General features: G+C 41.1%; 1 protein-coding gene across 4 annotated transcripts in view; it reads left to right on the forward strand.

Moving 5' to 3' along the window:
• Positions 1-24572, forward strand: part of LOC122565335 (GRAM domain-containing protein 2B) — a 96761-nt gene that overhangs the window by 43339 nt on the left and 28850 nt on the right. Inside the window, exon 1 of one of the 4 annotated variants that reach the window (XM_087976035.1) lies at positions 2980-3109. The exons of 2 other annotated variants lie outside the window; for them this stretch is intronic. In XM_087976035.1, the coding sequence (XP_087832161.1) occupies positions 3018-3109 (92 nt within the window). In that variant the 5' untranslated portion in view covers positions 2980-3017. Of the gene's footprint in view, positions 1-2979; positions 3110-24572 lie in introns of those variants that run through there. One more of the 4 variants, XM_087976036.1, reaches the window with a different exon arrangement.

The raw sequence follows: 24572 nt of genomic DNA on the forward strand, positions 1-24572 counted from the left end.
TCCCCCCCTGCTGTAGGAAAGATGTTGTGAAACATGAAAGGGTTTAGAAAAGATTTACCAGCATGTTGCCAGGGTTGGAGCTACATGGAGAGGCTGAATAGGCTGGGGCTATTTTCCCTCGAGTGTTGGCGGCTGAGGGGTGACCTTATAAGTTTATAAAATCACGAGGGGCATGGATAGGATAGATAGACAAGGTTTTTTTCACGGGTGGGGGAGTCCAAAACGAGAGGGCATAGATTTTAAGGTGAGAGGGGAAAAATTTAGAATGGACCTAAGGGGCAACATTTTCACTCAGGATGCTGTGTGTATGGAATGAGCTGTGGTGGAAAATGGAGGCTGGTACAAATATAACATTTAACACTCATCTGCATGGACATATGAATAAGAGGCGTTTAGAGGGATTTGGGCCAAATGCGGGTAAATTGGACTAGGTTAGGTTAGACTATCCGGTCGGCATGGACAAATTAGACTGAAGGGTCTGTTTCCTTGCTGTACATCTCTATAATTGTATGTTTTATCGTGATCATTGTGCAGTTCTGTTGGGGAGTACATGTAAGGGAAGAGTGTCTTGCATTGACTTCCAACTCCATTTGGGAGGGAATCATGTAATAAGCTGAAAGTGTAGAATATTTCCCACGTCTTCACTCTTAATTAATGTCGCCTAGTAGACACTACCCAACTTTCCCTGCCCTTGATTAATCTGCACTTGCATCATAAAGTAACAAGTCAGTGTCATTTGTCCTGGTGGTTAGTAATAAATCTCCAAGCAAATGGTTTTTGCTCATTGTCCTAAATTTGAAGCTCAGCTTTGTTTGTGAACATTCTCTGCTTGATCAAAACTGGTGAAGTGGAAACTAAAAGGCTTGAATTATTGATGATGGATTTGCATAGTCTAGACTTTTAGTACCTGGAGTCAATAGAAGATTAAGGGTTGGTCTAATTGAGATATTTAAGATAATTAAAAGATTTGAACAGGTAAATGGAAAGAGGACTTGAGATTAAGAGGGCATAACCATAAGTTTAGAACTAGAGATGACAGGATGTACTTCTTCACAAAGGAGATCTGGGAGACCCTTAATCCAAAATTCGACACAGCTCTGCTGCTTGAGACGGATTGTTTTGTTGCCTATTACACTCGTGCCCATCATTCGTGGATAGGCATGAATCAAGTTTACGAATTATAACATCATTAGTGATTTTTTTCTACTGACTGTGTTTCTCGAATTCAACTGTATTTTAGATTGAAAACATACTTAAGATTCATTTAAATTGGATATGCAGTTCTACCCCTCACTGCAAACATTTCAAGCTTAACTATTTTGATGGCATTGTTTCTTGCGGGGGTTCCTCTATTGTCAAAGTAACAAAAATAACGCTGGATGTAATTCTATCTTATCAGGTAAACATCACCAAACATGTTCCAGAACCCTGTAAAAATGATATAGAAAATTAACTAATCTTTAAAGCATTGCTTTTTTTTGTTAACACAAATTACTTTGAAGGATGAGGCAAAAGGTGGCTGAGAACGGCATCATCTCCAGCTTTTCTTCCAAATCCCCTTGTCCTGGGCTATTTTTCATTGACCATTGGTTAACATCTGATCACAGTTGTGCAAGGCTGAGAAGTGGCAGATGGAAAGGCAAATCAGTGCAGGACTTATACACTTAATGGTAAGGTGCTGGGGAATGTTGCTGAACAAAGAGACCTTGGAGTGCAGGTTCATAGTTCTTGAAAGTGGAGTCACAGGAAATAGGATAGTGAAGAAGGCATTTATAATGCTCTCCTTTATTGGTCAGAGCATTGAGTATAGGCGTTGGGAGGGCATGTTGCGGCTGTACAGGACATTGATTAAGCCCCTTTTGGAATATTGTGTGCAATTCTGGTCTCTTTCTTATTGGAAGGACGTTGTGAAACTTGAAAGGCTTCAGAAAAGATTTACAAGGATGTTGCTAGGAGGGTTTGCGCCATAGGGAGAGGCTGAACAGGCTGGGGCTGTTCTCCTTGCAGCGTCAGAGGGTGAGGGGTGATCTTATAGATGTTGATAAAAACATGAGGGGCATGGATAGACAATAGACAAGATCTTTTCCCTGGGGTGGAGGTGTCCAGAAGTAGAGGACATAGGTTTAGGGTGAGAGGGGAAAGATTTTAAAGGGACCTGAGGGGTAACTTTTTCATGCAGAGGGTGGTGCGTGTATAGAATGAGCTGCCAGAGGAAATGATGGAGGCTGGTACAATTACAACATTTAAAAGGCAACTGGATGGGTATATGAAAGGAAGGATATAGAGAGATATGTGCCAAGTGCTGACAAATGGGACTAGATTTGGTTAGGATTTATGGTTGGCTTGGACGAGTTGGATGGAAGGGTCCGTTTCCATGATTTCCATCTCTATAACTCGATTGCAAGAGCAATTCAGGACATCCACTACAATGATTCAAGAGAAAAAGCTCACTGTAACTGCTTGAGTGCAACTATCCTCACCATTAACTATTCATAATGGGCACTAAATGTCAGTCTAGCTTGCAGCTGTGACATCCACAAAAACTGATATCAACTTTTAAAAGTTATGCTTTGTTTGATGATGCGAAAGATGAATTCGATATTGTCAACACACTTCAACTAATGATTTAACAATGAAAAGGAGCTTGTCTCTAAATCAAGCTAAAAATGAAAAGACAATGTTGCATTTATGAAGTGCCCTTCACTATCGCCCACTCGTCTGCATTGATGGAACTGTTTGTTAATTGTACTTTGCAACACACCACAAAAGACTATACAGCACCAGATAGTGTGCAGCAAGGAATTACTCTGCTATTTCGTGGAGTGAATGCTGTCTGGCCGGTTCTCAGGTAGGGAGGAGTCTAAACTATCTTTGATTTATTCTGGCTCTATCCTGATTGGACTAGCGTAAAACAGGTTGATGCTGCATGCCTTGTGTCAGGATATTATCAAAAGTTCTTCTCTGGCGGACAGAACTTCATTTCACTCTGCCTACTGTGGTCACAGGCATTTTGAAGGATGACTGCAGCTATGTCAAAAGACAGCTTCCCTTCAGCAGGCAGGTATATGAAGTTAATTGGGAGGAAGGTCCATTTACCAGAGCTTCTCAGGTAAATCCCACCATTTCATGGAGTTATTGAGATTTGTAATGGTTCAGAGTGTGGTGATTTCCTTCAGTATCAATGTTTGTTGTTGTAGATGTGCTTCATGGGATTGTAACACTAATGTAAGCAGGATCATTTTCCCTATGTTGCTAATATCAACTAGATCATTGCAGTGGAGGCTGCATGTTCAATTTAGATTTGTCATGCTCAATAGTTGAAATAATTTGGAAGTACTTTTAAATGGCAAGCAATATTATCTACTCTTTCTTGTGATGGCTCGGCAACTTTAACTGGTGCACGAGAAAAGGCACAGACTGTACTGTCCTTGGTCTTCAATGAGTTAGTTCCACAGGCAGCAGTGTGCTCCAGCGATCCAGATTAGCAAGGGAGAGAAAAGTCAGGATTGTTGTTCTTGCTTGCTGACCTGTGAAATTTGTTTGAAGTATATGTACAAAAGGAACAGAAATGTTCACAATTAATTGTTTTTCCTTGGTCAAGTTTTACTTGTGAGCAGTTATGTGGAGAAAATCATTATGCATCTCTGTTTCCAGGCAGTCAATATGAGAAAGAAAATGAACTGATAGATAACTTGACAGTGTTTTGCAATGCTTTAAGTTTGAGAGGGTCATTTTGAATTTTTAGGACTTTCAAGTGAGTAATTCTGCCCATTTTGAAGAGTCCTGTTAGTTGACAAATATGTGAATTTGCAAAGTTACTTTGAGTAGGTAAATTAAATATTTCCATTGGACAACTGAAGTCAAGAAATTTCTGTTTGTGATACTCTCTCATTCCTTTCTCTGCTATTTTAATATTAGGTCCTCCATAAACGTTTAGAAGATGTCAATCCATGAATGGAAAATGAAGAGCAGTGCACTAGCATCGTATTCCTCACTCTAGCGTTGCATCTAAGAGGGTTGTAGCAAATCAAAGTGTCATGCAAGCTTTACCAGTTGCGAGTTGTATTTTTGGAATGGGGAAGTGCTGAAACCACAGGAGTGATCCCTGCTTGTTTTTTGCTGGACAGCTGACCATGGGTTCACATTCATGACTCCATAATCTTGTTGCATCAGCTAATGTTGGGTAGTTGATAATTAGCAGTTGACTTCATTCTAGGTGGAGTATCTTAGAACAACCAAAAGCATGAATTGACGTTTAAAATAGAGTGTAGCTGATTGCTGCTTTTGTGTTGGGGTTTGTGGCATGTTTTGCATACCCACAGGTAAGTTATTTTTAAAAGTAATCTTTCTGTCTATATAAATGCTAATTTAGAAGTAACACTATCTCCAATCATGAGGTGAATATAATCTGTTATGGAATTGGATGTTGGTTTTATATTAAAATTCACAGATTAAAGGCATTGTTTAATTAAGAACTTGAGAGCACTTACAAGCGCACTTATTAATGTCCCCTACTCTGAATCCTGGGTTTCACCTTAAACCTATGCCCTCTACTTTTGGACTCTCCCATCCAAGGAAAAAGACCTTGGCTATTCACCCTATTCAAATCCTTCATGATTTTATAAACCTCTATAAGGTGAACACTCAGCCTCTGACACTCCAAGGATAAAAGCCCCAGCCTATTCTACCTCTCATAGCTCAAACCCTCCAATCCTGGAAATATCATTGGAAATCTTTTCTGCATCCTCTCAAATTTAGCAACATTTAAATAACATCTGGATAGATATATGAATAGGAAGGTTTTAGAGGGACATGGACCAAATGCTGGCAAGTGGGATTAAATCAGATTGGGATGTTTGGTCAGCACAGATGAGTTGGACCGAAGGGTCTGTTTCCACGCTGTATGTCTCCTGACCTAAGTCCCACCTGTTTCAGAGGTGTTTAATACCTCTCTGAACAGGCTGATTAGAAAATAATTCAAAAACGAGACTAATTCCTTATTCAATTTTGAATAATTAGACTCCCATTTAAGGGGCTAGTATTTGTTTAATTAATTTGATTTGAAGTTCCTTTCATTCTTGGATTTAAAAGAATATAAAGCACAATGACTGGGACATTGGAGTGGTAGGTTGGAACAGACATAGTGCTAGTTGCTGTAAATAACCCATTATCAAAAACCATGTTTGGTGTCACATTTCACCAACTGGCTTGGGATTGAGTTAACAAAGTAACCTTTATCATTAGTGAATGTGGTCACCTTGTACAATGAAAATTTCTTTGTTAGCTGGATGTAGACTAAGGTGTTTGATCAACTATACTGAAGCAGATAATGGTTAGTTACAAAAGTGTGATATTCTTCAAATTTAATTTTCTCCTCTTAAAGTTGGCTACAAGCTGTGATTTCTGTTAAAGGACATGATGCAAGCACTCACACAATTGAACATAAGTTTCTGATTTCTTGGTTTGGAAAGGATCTAGTCAGACCACTGCCTGACACACATTGCAATTTTTCATCTGTGCATCCCATCTGTAGCTTTATCTTTTAATCAGGAAATTTGTATTTTGTGCAAAGAGACTTTTTGCTTTTCCACCCAGTGCCGTACACAGGAGAAACTACCAACTGTTGATTCTTACATCCCATGTGAAAGATTTTTTTTAATTGTGCAAATTTGCAGAGAATATTCCTCCATCTTGACTTGCCTCTCTCTTTCTTACTGGAGTGTTTGGGAGTCCATTAGCACAATTGCATCCTGTGTGTGTTGGCATTTACCATCAGAGCTGATGTAAGATGAATCCTCATGATAGCCTATGGGTGTAAGATCCATCTTGTAGATTTGCTGCGAACATCCTCTGGTGGTGATCTATGGAGGCCTGCTTACTCTGTGTGGTAAAGGAAAGCCACCTGTGGCCCCAATGAGAAGAGGCTATTATCTTGGTATCACAGATTCTGAGAGATATTGTATTATGATCTTTACTAATTCACTCATAAGCAGTCTGTTTACGATACCGCATTTCCTTTCTTTCATTCATAAAATTTGTTTTTGTAGTAAATTTTATTCTTACAAGATAAATTAAATTAAATATCACTTCCTAAGATGCCCCCCCCATTACTGTTTCTTTACGCCTTTCGATTCTGATTGGCACCATTGTGCAAGCAGAGTTTAGACCTGTTTAGTATCAAAGGCTACCCTGCATAAGTGTTAATTCTGTAACCTACTCACTTGAAACTATGGAAAGATAATATTAATTAGCCTTTAGTAACTGTCTCATGGGACCTGAATATGTTGTAGGACATCAAATGGTTTCCTTCACTAGTGTATTAAATAGGGCTGTTATCCCCTTGAAGAAATGTACTATCAAATGGTGCTCCTTGAACCTGAATGAATGAATATGTAAGAACTGTCAAAACCGGCAATAGTAGATAAAATCTCATGACCAACTGTTTAATATCCTCTACACTTTTATTTAGAATGTATAATTTCTCACTTATTTAGATCATATATGTTTAGCATTTTTACTACCATTACTAACTTTAAAGACAACAGGACTAACACCTCTTAATTATGCAAGCTCAGACCAGAGACATTCTATTCCCATCGAGAATAACAGCCAGCATTTTAGATAGTACTTAAACCATGTGTCACACAAACCTGTGTACAATAGATACAACTATGTGCCACTGTGGTGCTAAACTTTAAATGTATGTAAAAACTGTGCTGCTATAAAACTGTACTTGGGATTCCATCAAACTGTGCTCCTGCAGATGCTCAATAAAGAAGCTATTTTTGTCACTCACTGATCTTGGTCATTATTAAAAGTGATCCCGGAAATCCCAAATGCAGAGAGAGGCCATTTGGCCTATAGACTAATCCACCTAACTTGCAAATCTCCAGACAATACAGGACAATCTTTAGCATGACTCACACCTAACCTGCACGTCTTCGGACTGTGGGAAGAAACCTGAGCACCTGGAGGAAACCTATGCAGACATGGGGAGAATCTAACCTGAATCTGCGACATTCCAAGTCCATACTTCACAGGATGGAAAATATCCTTTTCCAAAACAAAAAACATTTCGACTGGCTTATTGTTTTTTATTGCACAAAATGAAATTAGGGGGACATTGTGAGCAATACATGGAGCATTTTTGAATGGACTTAAGTGTTGTGGCTAAGACCATAGCCATCTTTAACCACAGTGCTGGTGCATTGTACAAAATAGTCATGCTGGTCATCCTGGTTTTATGTATCAAAACATTCCTGATGAAGGGCTCTTGCCTGAAACGTCAATTTTCCTGTTCCTTGGATGCTACCTGACCTGTGCTTTTCCAGCACCCCACTCTCGACTCTGATCTCCAACATCTGCAGGCCTCACTTTCTCCTGACTTTACTGTAGCTTTCTCTTCCATCCCTATCAGTCTGTCGGTTTATTTCCATGCTGACCCAGGTTTCTGGGATCACTTATTGGGAATGCAGTATGCCATCCGGTCTGCACTACTGCCTGACTTTACATGGCTGACGTTATGGAAAGCTGGTGAATATGGAGGAAGATGGTTGGGGAGGAGACAAATTCAGGAGCCTCCATCTTGGCCAGAGTGAAATGCTGCCATGAGCCTTATGCGCTGAGGTCTTGTCCCTCCCTCACTGTGCCTCCCTCCCTCAAGGGTCAGGGTTCTTTGGTAAAGTGGAGGGGATAAGCAGCAGTCCAATGAAACAAAGTGCTTTTCAAGGTGTTTGTCTGGACAAGGGCGCTCCTGTTTTTAAAAAAAGGAGTGCCGTATTTTTCAGATTTAATCTATAAAGTCCTAATTTGGAGTTCCTACCACTAACATCTAGCAGCTCAAGACAAATAACTTACAATCTCTAACCACATTTAATGACAAGACAGGCCAGCATCGGAATCTTTCATTGGACTGCAGAATGGTATAACACCAGCCTGTTAGTTTTACGTCACCTCACTTGATTCCATTCCCCTACCCTTTTCCCATAACCTTGCAAATTTTCTCTCTCGAAAAATAACTGGATAATTATTTGAGAGATTTGATTGAATCTGCCTCTATCACACCATTGGACAGTACATTCTGATTCCTACTCACTGGGTAAAAAGTATTTTTCACACTTTTTTTTTGCATCAATGTAATCTGGCTCTTGATATTACCGTCAGCACATTCTCCTTTTCTATTTTGTCACGCACCTCAATTAAATCTCATTTATGGATCTCCTATTTGTAGGAATAGCCCCAGCTTCTCCAACCCCACAGTATCTAACTGCAATTTATCAATCCCAGAATGATACTGAGTGATCCCTTTTTTTCACATTCTTGCCTCTATGTCCTTCCTGAAGTGTTGTGCCCATGACATAATAGTTGAGCTTGGAACAATATTTTGTACAGTTTTAACATAACTTTCTTGCTTTTGTATTTGAAAGAGATTAGATTAGATTCCTTAGTGTGGAAACAGGCCCTTTGGCCCAACCAGTCCACACCGACCCTCCGAAGAGTAACCTACCCAGACCCATTTCCCTCTGACTAATGAACCTAACACTGAGCAATTTAGCATAGCCACTTCACCTGACTGGCACATCTTTGGACTGTGGGAGGAAACCGGAACACCCGGAGGAAACCTAGGCAGACACAAGGGAATGTGCAAACTCCACACAGGTAGTTGCCCAAGGCTGGAATCAAACCCGATTCCCTGGCACTGTGAGGCAGCAGTGCTCATCACTCTGCCATCATGCCACCCATTTCTTTACACTATCCCACTAACTCCCATCAAGCAAAACCAGGAAACATGAAAATACACAGTAAAGCATTAAGCTTTACTGCGGAAACAGGGAAGGCATTCAGCTAGCTGGGCATAACTGAAACAAAATCAGGAAATCCTGGAAAAACTCAGGTTCTATCACATCTGTGGGGTGAAACTGGAGTTAATGTTTTGGATCTAGTGACCCTTCAGAAATGAGTATACTTGAAGTGATCTTAACTGACCTAGAGTCAGAGATGTACAGCATGGTAACAGACCTTTCGGTACAACCCGTCCATACCGACCAGATATCCCAACCCAATCTAGTCCCACCTGCCAGCACCCAGCCCATATCCCTCCAAACCCTTCCTATTCATATACCCATCCAATTGCCTCTTAATTGTTGCAATTGCACCAGCCTCCACCACATCCTCTGGCAGCTCATTCCATACACGTCCCACACACTATGCAAAAAAGTTGCCTCTTCGGTCTCTTTTATATCTTTCCCCTCTCCCCTTAAACCTATGCCTTCTCGTTCTGGACTCCCCCGATCCCAGGGAAAAGACTGTCTATTTATCCTATCCATGCCCCTCATAATTTTGTAAACCTCTATAAGGTCACCCCTCAGCCTCCGACGTTCCAGCGAAAACAGTCCCAGCCTGTTGAGCCTCTCCCTGTAGCTCAGATCCTCCAACTCTGGCAACATCCTTGTAAATCTTTTCTGAACCCTTTCAAGTTTCACAACATCTTTCCGATAGGAAGGAGACCAGAACTGCATGCAATATTCCAACAGTGGCCTAACCAATGTCCTGTACAGCCCCAACATGACCTCCCAACTCCAGTACTCAATACTCTGACCAATAAAGGAAAGCATACCAAATGCTGCCTTCACTATCCTATCTACCTGCGACTCCACTTTCAAGGAGCTATGAACCTGCACTCCAAGGTTTCTTTGTTCAGCAACACTCCCTAGGACCTTATCATTAAGTGTATGAGTTCTGTTAAGATTTGCTTTCCCAAAATGCAGCACCTCCCATCTGGTCCAGATCCTGGAGGTACTCGGAGGTAACCCTCTTCGCTGTCCACTACACCTCCAATTTTGGTGTCATCTGCAAACTTATTAACTGTACCTCTTATGTTCGCATCCAAATCATTTATGTAAATGACAAAAAGTAGAGGTCCCAGCACCGATCCTTGTGGCACTCCACTGGTCACAGGCCTCCAGTCTGAAAAACAACCCTCCACCACCTCCACCCTCTGTCGTCTTCCTTTGAGTCAGTTCTGTATCCAAATGGCTAGTTCTCCTGGTATTCCATGAGATCTAACCTTGCTAATCAGTCTCCCATTGGGAACCTTGTCGAATGCCTGACTGAAGTCCATATAGATCACATCTACTGCTCTGCCCTCATCAATCTTCTTTGTTACTTCTTCAAAAAACTCAATCAAGTTTGAGAGACATGATTTCCCATGCACAAAGCCATGTTGACTATCCAGAATCAGTCCTTGCCATTCTAAATACACGTACATCCTGTCCCTCAGGATTCCCTCCAACAACTTGCCCACCACTGAGCTCAGGCTTACCGGTCTATAGTTCCCTGGCTTGTCTTTACTGCCCTTCTTAAACAGTGGCATCACGTTTGCCAACCTCCAGTCTTCCGGCACCTCACCTGTGGCTATCGATGATACGAATATCTCAGCAAGAGGCCCAGCAATCACTTCTCTAGCTTCCCACAGAGTTCTTGGGTACACCTGATCAGGTCCTGGGGATTTATCCACCTTTAACCGTTTCAAGACATCCCAGCACTTCCTCCTCTGTAATCTGGATATTTTGCAAGATGTCACCATCTATTTCCCTACAGTCTATATCTTCCATATCCTTTTCCACAGTAAATACTGAGCAAGTAAAAAGTTAGAAGCTACTGGTTCAGTTCTTTTTGATTACTCTGCTCTACAAACTTAATATTGAAACAAAACTATTTGTCCTGTAATACCACTTTTGATAAATTATCATTCAAGCTAGATTGAACTTTGAACCAGCTGCAATTACAGTAACTGCACAGAACACATCTCATTGTGTATAACAGCAATGAAACTACCCCATGGTGCGCAACATAGAGGAAGGCAAAAGCTTTCAATATTTGCCAGAGGTTAGCAAAACAGGTTTTACTTCCCTGAATAACCTATGTTTTCACAAAAATTTCAATCTTTTGCAGCCATTTCTAATTGAATGTTGAAAAACATTTAAAAACATATTAACAAGTTACAGATTTAATTCGAGCATTGCACATCAAGTTTAAAAAAAAATATGTTCACCACCCCTCGATAAAAGGTTTCTCAAATGAGGATTTGGAGAGTAATATTGAGTGACTCAATTGTTGTATAAGGATCTGATAGAGTTAGTGCAGATTACATTAAGCAGAGCCCAATAGTATAAGGTCAAAGGGGTGAAACCCTATAGAATTCTTCTTCACTTTTAGTAACAATGGCTTTCACATGAATGTAACTTGTACATATTTAGTAAACTGCAATAAGCCAGATATCATTTAAGATTCCAGGGACCCTGATTCCATCCTTTGCCAACTTTGTGTGGAGTTTGCATGTTCTCCCCAGGTGTTTTCTCTGGGTGCTCCAATTTCCTCCCACAGTCCAAAGATGTGCAGATTTGGTCATGCCAAAAATGTCATGTATTGTCTAGGGATGTGCAAGTTAGGTGGGTTAGTCATGGTTAAAACACCTCATGGGTTTACAGGGGTAGGGTGGATGGAGTGGGTTCTGGGATGCTCTTCAGTGGGTTGGTGCAGACTTGACAGGCCAAATGGCCTCTTTCTGCACTTGGGATTTGTGGGATCGTGTTCAACAACAAACAAGATCAATGAGTGGCAAAAATAGCCTCTTTATTGAACATCCATAGGAGCACAGTTTGAGGTGGAAATGCAATGTCGCTAATGTCTTAGAAGCTGCAATCCTGTCCAATGACCAGTTTGGGCACAAAGTGATTGATTTTTGACCCTGTTCCCTAAATGCAGGCCTGGCAGGCGCTCTATTCTGATAACGTTTCATTGACATTCGCACCTAGTGACATAAAATAACATTTGTAGTAACACTCATGCAGAGCTCAGATTGGCAAGGAGCTCACTGTAACCTATCAGTCCCCAGTTCACAGCTTAGTTGTTCCCACTAAACGTTGACTGGTCACAGCCAAAATTAAGCTGTGTAATTTAAAAAAAAAGGGTGCGGCACGGTGGCTCAGTGGTTAGCACTGCTGCCTCACAGCACCAGGGTGCCAGGTTCGATTCCAGCCTTGAGCGACTGTGTGGAGTTTGCACATTCTCCCCATGTGCTCAGAGTGCTCCGGTTTCCTCCCACAGATGTGCAGGTCAGGTGAATTGGCCACGCTAAATTGCCCATAGTGTTAGGTGCATTAGTCAGAGGGGAATGGATCTAGTTAGACTCTTTGGAGGGTCAGTGTGGACTGGTTAGGCTGAAGGGCCTGTTTCCATACTGTAGGGATTCTAATCTTCTAATCTTAATCCAGTTGTTCCTGGTATATACTGGTTGATCTGGTTAGAAGTTGGTTATTCAGTACAGTTCACAACCGGTTTAAACTGTTCAAAATTCCTTTCCGGAAAGGCATTTAAGCAACATCTAGAAATGTAACCATAAATTAGTTCTGATCCGATCTAAGTTATATGGGTGTTTTCACATTGAACCACGTCAAAATAAAATCACGTGCATTACAGAAGTTAGATCAATAAATTGGATTTTGTTGCATCTTGGATTTAACTTGCAGTATTTTCTTTTGGGTTCCTGAAGCTTGCAATAAAATGAACAATTGCAGCCGTGTACGGCTTATTATGTTAGGTCTTGCAGCATGAACACTTGAAATAAGTTTCTTATTGAAAATGAGCACCATTGGAAGATGTTTTCACAAAGTAACAAGTACAGTCTGCAACAAAAAAAACAGAAATTGATGGAGAAACTCATCTGGCTGCATCTGTGGAGAGAAAACAGTTAACATGTGACCATTTTTCAAAATTGGTTTGGGTTATATCGCTTAGCTGGCTGATTGACTAGCTTTCACAATAAATTGCAAGATACAGGTGTTTTGCAAGGGGAGGCTTGTACCATTTTTATGCAGACTATCACGTGTCATTGATGTCACACATGTAACATCATTTTAGCTCTTTCACGTTGAGAAGATAGTAATCTATTGCCATTTGTAATTTTCCAAAAGATACAGTGAAAAGTGTTTAAGTTGCCATACTCTAACCCCAATATTAATAACAGAACTCATTTTAAAAAATTAAGACAAAGTCCATCTTCGTTCAGTTCATGGCTCGTGGGTTCCCAAGTTGAGGAAAAGACAGGAATCACGTTGTCTACTGTTGAAGAGAGCCAGCAAAGCCACCGAATCTCCGGGCCATTGGAATTCCAGGCCAAACTTAGGCCATTCAGACCATCGTGTCAGCTCCGCTATTCAATCCTGGCTGATACACTGCTCAACTCCATTTTCCTGTCTTCTCCTCTTTACTCTTGATCCCCTTACTAATCAAGAACCTGTCTACCTCTGTTGTAAATGCACTCAATGACTTAGCTGCCACAGCCCTCTGTGGCAATGAGTTCCACAGATTTCACCCACTCTGGCAGAAGAAATTCCTCCTATCTCCGTTCTAAAGAGTTGTCCCATCACTCTGAAACTGTGCTCCTCTCTTGTCTCTCTTACTATTGGGAACATTTTCTCCATTCCACTCTTTCTTTTTACCAAGATCCTCAATATCCTCTAAGTTTCAATCAGATCCCCCCTCATCCCTCTGAACTCCAGCCCCAGGATCATTCTTATAAACTTTGTCTGAACCCGCCACAATGTCAGCACATCTTCCCTTAGACGCGGGGCCCAAAACTGCTCACAATATTCCAAATATGATCTGACCAGAGCCTTATTCGGCCTCAGCAGTTTCTGCTTTTGTTTCCTAGTCCTCTAGAAATGAATGCCAACATTGCATTTGCGTTCTTAACTGCCAAAGGACCTGCATGTTAACATTAAGAGAATCCTGAAGTAGGATTCCCTTTTGTTTCAGATTTGTTTCAGATTTCTGAACCCTTTCCCTGTATGGAAAATAATCTACACCTCTATTCTTCCCACCAAAATGTATAACCTCACACATTTTCCCCACGCTATATTCCATCTGTCTCTTCTTTGCCTACTTCCTAGCAGGTTCAAGTCATTTTGCATCCTCCCTGCTACCTCAACGCTATTTGTCCCTCGACCTATCTTTGTGTTGTCTGCAAACTTAGCAACAATGCCCTCAGTTCCTCTGTCCAGATTGTTAGTGTATAATGTGAACAGTTGTAGACCCAGTATTGACCCCTGTAGAACTCCACTCGTCATGGCTGCCATCTTCACCCTTTATCACAACTGTCTGTCTTCTGCCAGTCAGCCAATCCTCTATCCATGGCAGTACCTTGTCTCTAATACCATGGGCTCTTATCTTATTTAGCAGACTCCTGTGTGGCACCTTGTCAAAAGCCTTATGGAAATCCAAATAGATCATTTCCACTGGTTCTCCTTTTGACTAACTTACTTGATACCACCTCAAAGAATTATAACAGATTTGTCAGGCATGACCTTCCCTTGACAAAGCTGTGATGACTCTGCCCTATTTCACCATGCATTTCCAAGTACACTGCAGTCTCATCCTTAGTAATGGACTCTATGATCTTGCCAACAATTGAGGTCAAGCTAACAGGCCTACAGTTTCCTGTCTTCTGCCTCCCTGCCTCCTTAAACAGGGTTATTATTTTAGCCATTTTCCAGTCTTCTGGAACCCTCCCTGACTCCAGTGATTCCTGATAGATCACCACCAATGCCTCTACAATCTCTTCAGCTATCTCTTTCAGACCCCAGGGGTGTAGTCCGATTGGTCCAGGTGATCTATTCACATTCAGACCTTTCAGCTTCCCGAGTCCTCCTTCTTAGTGATGGCCATGACACTTGCCTCTGCCCCTGATTCTATTGAAGTTCTGATATGTAGCTGATGTGTTTCACTGTGAAAACTGATGCAAAGTAGCTGTTCAGTTCCTCTTCCACTTCTTTGTCCCCCATTGACTTCTCCAGCCTCATTTCCCAGTGGTCCAATGTCCATTCTTGATTCTCTCTTACCTTTCAGATATGTGCTTACTCTCATTTCATCTTTTTAAGTTATCCTCTGCTGGTTTTTAAAGGCTTCCCACAAATCTTCACCGCGTTGTATGTTTTTTTTTTCCTTTTCCTGTTATGCTGTCTCATCCTCCCCTTAGTATGTTTGTTGTGGCTGTTCAGGACATTGGTGAGGCTGCTTTTTAGAAGACAGCACATGATTCTGGTTGCTGTTCTATCACAAGGAAGTAGTTAAACTCAAGAGGGTTCAGAAAATATTTCCAAGGCTGTTGCTGGGTCTGGAGAGTTTGAGTTATGGAGAGAGGTTGAATAGGCTGGGTCTTTTCTCCCTGAAGCTTTGGAGGCTGAGGGGTGACATTATAGAGGTTTATAAAATCATGAAGGGTATGGATAGGGTGAATAGCCAAGGTCTTTTTCCTAGGATGGAGGAGTCCAAACTAGAGGACATAGGTTTAAGGTGAGATGGGAAAGATTTAAAACGAACCTGAGGGGTAACTTTTTCATTCAGAGGGTGTTGCATGTATGGAACGAGCTGCCAGCAGAAGTGCTGGAAGTGGGTACAATTACAACATTTAAAAGACATCTGAATGGGTATATGAATAGGAAAGGTTTGGAGGGATATGGGGCAAGTACAAGAAAATGGGACGAGGTCAGACTGGGATATCTGGTCGGGGTGAATGAGTTGGATTGAAGTATCTTTTTGGACTGTATGAATCTGTGACTTGGACTCTTCCTTCTTCCGTAGGATGAATTTCTGCTGTACCTCCTGAATCAGTCCTAGAATTTCCTTCCTTTGCTGCTCCACTACATTCCCTATTTAGGGTCCCCTTCCAGTCAACTCTGGTCAGCTCCTCCCTCATGTCTTTGTAATTACCTTTACCTAATTGTAATGCTGTTACATCTGATTCCAGCTTCTCCCCCTCAAACTGCAGGGTCAATTCTATCATACAATGGTCACTGCCCTGTAAGGGTTCCTTTCATCCTTATCAGCTCCCCAATCCAGTCTTCCTTGTTACACATCACTAAATCCAGAATTGCCTGTTCCCTAGTGGGTCTACCACAAGCTACTTCCAAAACAAAATCTTGTAGACATTCCACAAATTATTCTTCTTGAGAGCCACTACTGACCTGATTTTCCCAGTTCACCTGTCCTTTGGAAGTCCACCATGATTATTGTAATAGTGTCTTTCTGACATGCCTTTTCAACCTCCTGGTTTATTTTCTTCCCCATATCCTGACTATTGCTAGGGGGTCTGTACACAACTCCCATCAGGGTTATGTTCCCTCTTGCAGTTCCTCAACTCGAACCACGTGCCTTCTGACACGATATCACTTCTTGCTAATGATTTAATTTCATTTCTTACTAACAAGGCAACCCTTCCCCTCTGCTCATCTGTTTGTCTTTTCAGTGGGAAGTGTATCCTTGGATATTTAGTTACCAGCCCTGATCCCCTTGCAGCCTTTCTGTGATGCAATATCGTACCCACCAATTTCAATCTGTGACATGCTCATTTCCCTTGTCTTGTCTTGTATACTGTATGTATTTAATTACAACACACTAAGCCATGTGATCACTAAATTCTGGATTTAGTGATGTGTAACAAGGAAGACTGGATTGGGGAGCTGAAAGATGAAAGGAACCCTTACAGGGCAGTGACCATTGTATGATAGAATTGACCCTGCAGTTTGAGGGGGAGAAGCTGGAATCAGATGTAACAGCATTACAATTAGGTAAAGGTAATTACAAAGACATGAGGGAGGAGCTGACCAGAGTTGACTGGAAGGGGACCCTAAATAGGGAATGTAGTGGAGCAGCAAAGGAAGGAAATTCTAGGACTGATTCAGGAGGTACAGCAGAAATTCATCCTACGGAAGAAGGAAGAGTCCCTTTGTGTAGTTGTCCCCTTATTTGCTATGTCAAAAGTTAGATTTTCGACCCTTTCCATAGTGTCTGTCTTATTACTTTCTCTGGAAACTCCAACCTCCTGCTGACCAGGAACTCCCTCCTTCCCTAGTACTGGTGCCATTGAGCATATGAAATTGGAAAACATTCTTGAATCGTTCTTAGGATGTGGTTGCATTATTTTATGCTGTTGTAGTGTCAGTCATTGTAGATTGGTTCTGCCTTATTGGACAGATTGTTTTCTAATGTTAAAACAATGATTGCTGAGCCTGAATTATTGCGTGCAAAACGAACGTGACTTCTGTTTCGTCTCAGATCGTGAATGTTGCTTATAATAATGTTGTATGATTTGGTTGGACATGTTTTCTCAGTACTCTCTTCCACATTTCCAAGTGTTGGTATTTTTCTCTTGTACACAAACATACTGTCCTGTTTGAAGCTGAGGAATTGTCGACACACTGATCGTGTTTCTGCATCGTTCTCTGACTCCTCTCGAAGAAACAATATGAAATCGAAGGATATTATGAACTTGTATTCCAAACATAAGTTATAGCTGAAGGTACATAGGTTCCTCCTTGGAGATTAGCTCACACATTCAGTGAAGTCTTGAAGTGTTACTGAATTGCCTTACATTTCATGAACACTGTTTCTACTCGACACAATACTGTGTCCGCTCATTTGATTGTAGATAATGTGGAAAGAATATGTTATGCTGGGCTCCCATTGCCTGCACATTTTTTAGAATGGTTTGCTGACATATTGAGGACTGTTGTTTGACACCATCTGCTGTGGGCTGCCAAACAACATATTAAAGTTAGCAGCTAATGTGTCAGCATCTGTGGTGGTAATACTATAGTAATCTATCACTAATATTTAATCTGTGCCTTGGGAATAAATACTGCTTGTCCTCAAATGATATTTCTCAATAGGCCTCATCTGCATATGACCAAATGGAATGTACTTCATGTGTTCAAGCCATGGTGATAGTTCAGCTTTTGTACCCAGTCATCATCCGCTGTTGAATTTGTTCTGCTTGGTCATGACCTAAGTGAACAACAACAATATGAAGATTGAATATGAGGTGGAGGACAATAAGGTCTAATTGTAGATCCAAGGGCACATCTTTCAACATTGGCTGGGTTCAGAAGCCGACTCAGTGTCAAGTTATCATCTTGGAATCTGGTTTGCACTATTCCTCTCATTCGGAACCCTTGAATTTTGACAGATGCAGAGCTGTAGTAGTGCACTTGTATGGTTTCTTATGAATGATTTTCAACAGCTTGTGATTAGTATGGATTAAAAGATATTTGTTGAACAGTATGAGTGGAATCACTTCATTTGAAATGCCTAGTGCCAGAATCTCCCTTTTGTTATTAGAATATTCTGATTGGGTCATAGTGAGGACTTGGAGCCAAATGTGACAGACTCATGTAATCATCTAACAGACATTTAAATATATCTACCTTCAGAATGGTAGGTTTAGATCGGTCGTGATACTGATGTATGCAGTTGCTGAAGGAGAAGATCCTTCAAGGTACCAAAGATGTGGCCGTCTTGTCACAGGAAATGTTTATTGTTAAGTAGAAGTTCTCAGTAGGCAGAGACTTCACAAAGCCTGGATTTTGTGCTGATAGGGAGTTGAAAGGCTGAGGCATCTCTGCAAGTTGTTGTTAACCTGAGGTGTAGGCATCTTCTAGGTCAAATGGTTGAGTGCCTTCAACCAAAACATTTCTTTGGCTTGTATTAATCTGACAAACAACTGGTGATAAGGGCAAAGCTAAGTCTCTTCGCCACATCCATGAATTTGTGGAGATTGCTTGTGCTTAGTCTTCCCTGGGACTGCAATGTCGTCAGCAATGCAAAGATCAGCTGGAACAATATCTACAGTTCAGTCCATGAGCTGAAAGATGTCCTGACTCTGAGCCAGAATGGTAGTTGTAAGAAGCAACAGCTACCAAAATGTGTCCAGAGGTAGTAAGCTCTTTTGACATGGATGAATGATGCACAGACCAATGGCTTTTTGTTTTTGCATTTGACTCCGAGTACTTGGCAGTGGAGAGTTTGGGAATGAGTTCCTTGCAGGGGAATTTTGTGAACATTTTTCAGTGTGAGTCACTTGCCATCTAAGCAGAGGTGCATAGTGATGAAACCTTTGATAGTATTGTTGTGTACCATTCTGATCCTATCCTTTTCATGGACACTATTTGGAAGCAGAGTCGCTGCTGGGCTGGAATGTAGTGATGCATCACCATACAAATTGCCAATGGCATCAAACCAATCTGGAAATAGATTTGTGCGATCATTGGTGTATTCAGTTTTTCTGTCTGTGATCCTTTGCATCATAATGGATGTTTTTGCCACCTTCTGGATCATTACAATGCAAAGATCCGTGAACATTGGCAAATTAGCAATGGCTGTGCCACTCTGTTTGCTAGTGTAAACATTTTTGGTATCCATCCAGAGGTACCATATTGAAATTTGAGAGTACAAATGCTAACGCATGGAATAGTGGATCCATTTATAGGCAATAACTTTATTGTGTGTAAGTTTCACCGCACTGTGCCTTTTTCTTGCATCTTCTTTCTAATCTGCCTGTTCAGTGATGTAATGTCACACCTTTGGAGCAGGTGGGACTTGAATCATGGTCTCTTGGCTCAGAGGCAGGAACATTACCACTGTGCTGCAAGAGCCCTGTCCATTTCCCTGCTTATATTGCATCCAGGATTCGTAACAGCTTTTTCATGTCTATTTGTCTGCGCAATATATAATCTCAATCATAGTGAATGCTTCAGCTCTTCTAGCATCAACAAGGTGTATTAAATTGACTACATGTACAAGTTTGGTTAGGATGTGGAAGCTGCTTTTACAGATGCTTCTTAAATTATCTTTAACATGTTTGTGCTTCATAGGTGTAACCTTGGTGTAACGTCCTTTGTTTTGAACTTTAAATCCTATCTATGTGTTATTCTTAGGTTTTGTGCTATATCTTGGACATGTCCTGAATATTACACTTTCTCCACATCTTTGCCTAGTGACCTTTTGTGATTGAAAGCTTGTATGTATTGTAGAACGCTCAATACTGTTTAGGTAAATGCGTTTAACCTGACCTGGATGCTTCATTCAATTTGTTTACTGTTGCCATTGTTGTGAAATCATGAGATTGGCAGCATTGTTATCCTGCAATTATGGCTTTGAACCTTCATCCATTTTTCAATAGGGAGCCCTTTCGCTTTATCTAGGTGCTTTCCAAAAGGACTTGGTGTTGAAGCTATTAACAGGCTGATTCTTTCAGCCAATTCTTCTTTAAAGTCAGACTCTGCTGACATCTGGCCACAAACTGGACGGTTGTTTAGCTGAATTCCTTTATGTGGGATATGAACTGACATCTGTGAATCTTCAGGCTTACCTTAACTTTGATCTAATCCTCTTACAGATTTAAAGGCCTTTTTAAGGGTTTGTTGCCATTAGTATAGAAACCTGAGAAATTAATCCTTCTCAACCCTTCATTGTCTAGAACATCAAAGTGTTTGACCACTTTCTTTTCTTTATTAAGTATGTGACAGAGATGTACAGCATGGAAACAGACCCTTCGGTTCAACCTGTCCATGCCGACCAGATATCCCAACCCAATCTAGTCCCACCTGCCAGTACCTGGTCCATATCCCTTCAAACCCTTCCTATTCATACACCCATCCAAATGCCTCTTAAATGTTGCAATTGTACCAGTCTCCACCACTTCCTCTGGCAGCTCATTTCATACACGCACCACCCTCTGTGTGAAAACGTTGCCCCTTCGGTCTCTTTTATACCTTTCCCCCATCACCCTAAACCTATGCCCTCTAGTTCTGGACTCACGCACCCCAGGAAAAAGTCTATGTCTATTTATCCTATCCATGCCCCTCATAATTTTGTAAACCTCTATAAGGACACCCCTCAGCCTCCGACGCTTCAGAGAAAACAGCCCCCAGCCTGTTCAGCCTCTCCCTATAACTCAAATCCTCCAACCCTGGCAACATCCTTGTGAAACCTTTCTGAATCCTTTCAAGTTTCTCAACATTTTTCCGATAGGAAGGAGACCAGAATTGCACGCAATGTTCCAACAATGGCCTAACAGATGTCCTGTACAGCCACAACATGACCTCCCAACTCCTGTATTCAACACTCTGACCAATAAAGGAAAGCATACCAACCGCCTTTTTCACTATCCTATCTACCTGCGACTCCACTTTCGAGGAGCTATGAACCTGCACTCCAAGGTCTCTTTGTTCAGCAACACTCCCTCGGACCTTACCATTTAAGTGTATAAGTCCTGCTAAGATTTGCTTTCCCAAACTGCAGCACCTCCTATTTATCTGAATTAAACTCCATCTGCCTCTTCTCGGCCCATTGTTCCATCTGATCAAGATCTTGTTGTAATCGGAGGTAACCTTCTTCGTTGTCCACTACACCTCCATTTTTGGTGTCATCTGCAAACTTACTAAATATACCTCTTATGCTCGCATCCAAATAATTTGTATAAATGACAAAAAGTAGAGGGCCCAGCACCGATCCTTGTGGCACTCCACTGGTCACAGGCCTCCAGTCTGAAAAACAACCCTTCACCACCACCCTCTGTCTTCTACTTTGAGCCAGTTCTGTATCCAAATGGCTAGTTCTCCCTGTATTCCGTGAGATCTAACCTTACTAATCAGTCTCCTATGGGGAACCTTGTTGAATGCCTTACTGAAGTCCATATAGATCACATTTACTGCTCTGCCCTCATCAATCATCTTTGTTACTTATTCAAAAAACTCAATCAAGTTTGTGAGACAAGATTTCACACACAAAGCCATGTTGACTATCCCTAATCATTTCTTGCCTTTCCAAATACACGTACATCCTGTCCCTCAGCATTCCCTCCAACAACTTGCCCACCACTGATGTCAGGCTCACCAATCTATAGTTTCCTGGCTTGTCCTTAGCACATTTCTTAAACAGTGGCACCTCGTTAGCCAATCTCCAGATTTCCAGCATCTCACATGTGACTATCGATGATCCAAATATCTCAGCAAGAGGCCCAGCAATCCGTTCCCTAGCTCCCACAGAGTTCTCGGGTACACCTGATCAGGTCCTGGGGATTTATCCGCTTTTATGCATTTCAAGACATCCAGCACTTCTACCTCTGTAATATAGACATTTTTCAAATTGTCACCATCTATCTCCCTAGAGTTTATAGCTTCCATGTTCTTTTCTACAGTAAATACTGATGCAAAATACTCGTTTAGTTTCTTTCCCCATTTTTTGCGGCTCCACACAAAGGCTGCCTTGCTGATTTTTGAGGGGCCCTAATCTCTCCCTTTTGTCCTTAATGTATTTGTAAAAACCCTTTGAATTCTCCTTAACTCTATTTGCCAAAGCTATCTAATGTCCCCTTTTTGCCCTCCTGATTCCCCTGTTAGGTATACTCCTACTGCCTTTATAGTCTTCTAAGGATTCACTCAATCTATCCTGTCTATAACTTACTTATGCTTCCTTCTGTTTCTTAACCAAAACCTCAATTTCAATTAAGTAGAATTTCATCCTTTGCTTAAATATTTGGAATTCTGTTAGGAGCTTAGTAGCTTGCAACTCTATGTTGAGAATGTTGTTATTCATTGTGGTTTTTATATCAGCTATTTGTATCCTTGCTGTACTTGCAGAGAATTGAAGAACTGTTGCTGAGCTGGCACTCTGAAATTCACTTTGCTGTTTTCTTTTACAAGGGTCGGTACCACTTCCTCTCATTGTTCTGAGAGCGGATACAGTACGGCACTTTTCAGCTGTTTCTATTTTGAAATGTTTCATGTCAGTGGCTGTACTAACTGTGGATTGCAATTGCATTGATTTCAGTAGAACTTGGGATGAGCACTATTTTTGCCAAATGGGGTTTTATGCCTCTTCCTGAAAATTTAAAATGGTGGAATTGAGGCATGTTTTGACAGAACGACATTGAAAAACATCACAATTGACTGTGCTGTTTATCTCCTGGCTCGGAACCACTACAGCATCATTAGTAAAATGTTCCCAGCTTTCTATCATCGGGTCTGAATAAATTTTCAGTTACTTTTTCTCTTTGTCCATCCATTTTGACTTAATGGATCACCCAGTTTTGAATACAATGTACTCTCAGATCATTCTTCTCCTGAGGACGTGGCTGCACTACCGAATAAACTGAAGCACTTTCATTCTGTTGCTTGTAGATTTCTGTCCTAGAACTGGTAATGTAGCTGTCACAATGATGGCTTCAGAATGACCACTTTTTTTTGTGTATGTCACATGACATGACCTCTTACTGATATCATCTTTTAGGTCTCTTGAAGGTATGTGTTTGTGTGATCATTAGATACTTGCAACATTACAATACACAGAACATCAGGAGAGCATTGAACCATATTCACAATGAATGCAATAGTGATATTGACTAATTTAGAATTAGTTGAACTCTTGAACTAAGCGTTTTCTTCCTTTTGACTTGCACACAAGTGAATTGGCTGACTAGCAGCAAACCATTCTTCTGCAGAATTCAGAAGCATAAGTATACTTACGGTATTGAATAGTAAAGATAATGGGTGGATTTCTTTGGCCCAGCAGTGAAGTGAAGACTCTCTTAATGTTGATCTCCTTCAGCTGAGGGGCTGAGCATTCTCTCTGGAACCCATTTTTCCTTTTATTGCCATGTAGTAATCCTGTAGTTGACATATTTGATTGCAATGTTCTTTACTACTTTAGCTCCATGCTAAAAATGTGTCAGAGCAGCCAAACACATTAAGGAATCTTTCATTGGCACCAATCCCCAACACCTACTCCCAACTGGAAATTAAAGCATTTTTTTTTTAAAATGAGGCAATATTATTGAGATATGCATACAAGAAGAAGGGTGAAACTAATATATGCTGAGAACTTGTGTTTAAAAATGTGTTAAATGGTTTATTGATTTTAAACTAAGCAGTCCAGTTTTTTAGGCCAAGTTTTATAAATTGCTGTTTTTATAAACCCAATTACACCTGAATCAAACGGTGTATTTTTGTTTGAGCGGGGACAGAAATTCTACCTTTGATAGCATATTGGAATATTGGATCCATTTACAGGCAATGAGCATATAATGGTTGGGTTTCACCACCCTCTTCCATTTTCCTGCATATTTTGCATTTAGGATATGTAACGGAACAATGTTATTACCCCCCCCCCACCAAAAAAATCCATGTGATGTCATGGTGGATGGTGCTTAAGGCACTCTTTAGACCCTTATGTCTTTGATTCTGACATCTGAAAGTTGAATGGAGTGCAGCCTGAATCACTGACTGCAATTTCAGGATTTCTGTGCTAACCTGCAGAAGTCCCAGGTAGTGAGTTCTGATGTAATGCATGATTCGTCAATGCAAATTGGGTATAACGCGATTGACAAATTGTGGGCGCAGATTGGATAACATAAACTTTCTACTGAACGGGTATAGCGATTTTCTTTAGCAATATTCTACAGCATGATTTTCTATAGTGGTTTTCCATAGCGCGAGGTTGGAGAGGAATACAACCGTTACGTTGTACAAGAACGCACCGCATTGTAAAGTACAGATAGTCATACAGATGTACAGCACGGAAGCAGACCCTTCGGTCCAACTCGTCCATACCCACCAGATATCCCAACCCAATCTAGTCCCACCTGCCAGCACCCGGCACATATCCCTCCAAGCCCTTCCTATTAATATACCCATGCAGATGCCTTTTAAATATTGTAATTATACTAGCCTCCACCA

Source organism: Chiloscyllium plagiosum, unplaced genomic scaffold (assembly GCF_037043375.1).
Source record: "Chiloscyllium plagiosum isolate Xiang-an unplaced genomic scaffold, Cpla_swu_hap1 HiC_scaffold_28, whole genome shotgun sequence".
NCBI classification, from domain to species: Eukaryota; Metazoa; Chordata; class Chondrichthyes; order Orectolobiformes; family Hemiscylliidae; genus Chiloscyllium; species Chiloscyllium plagiosum.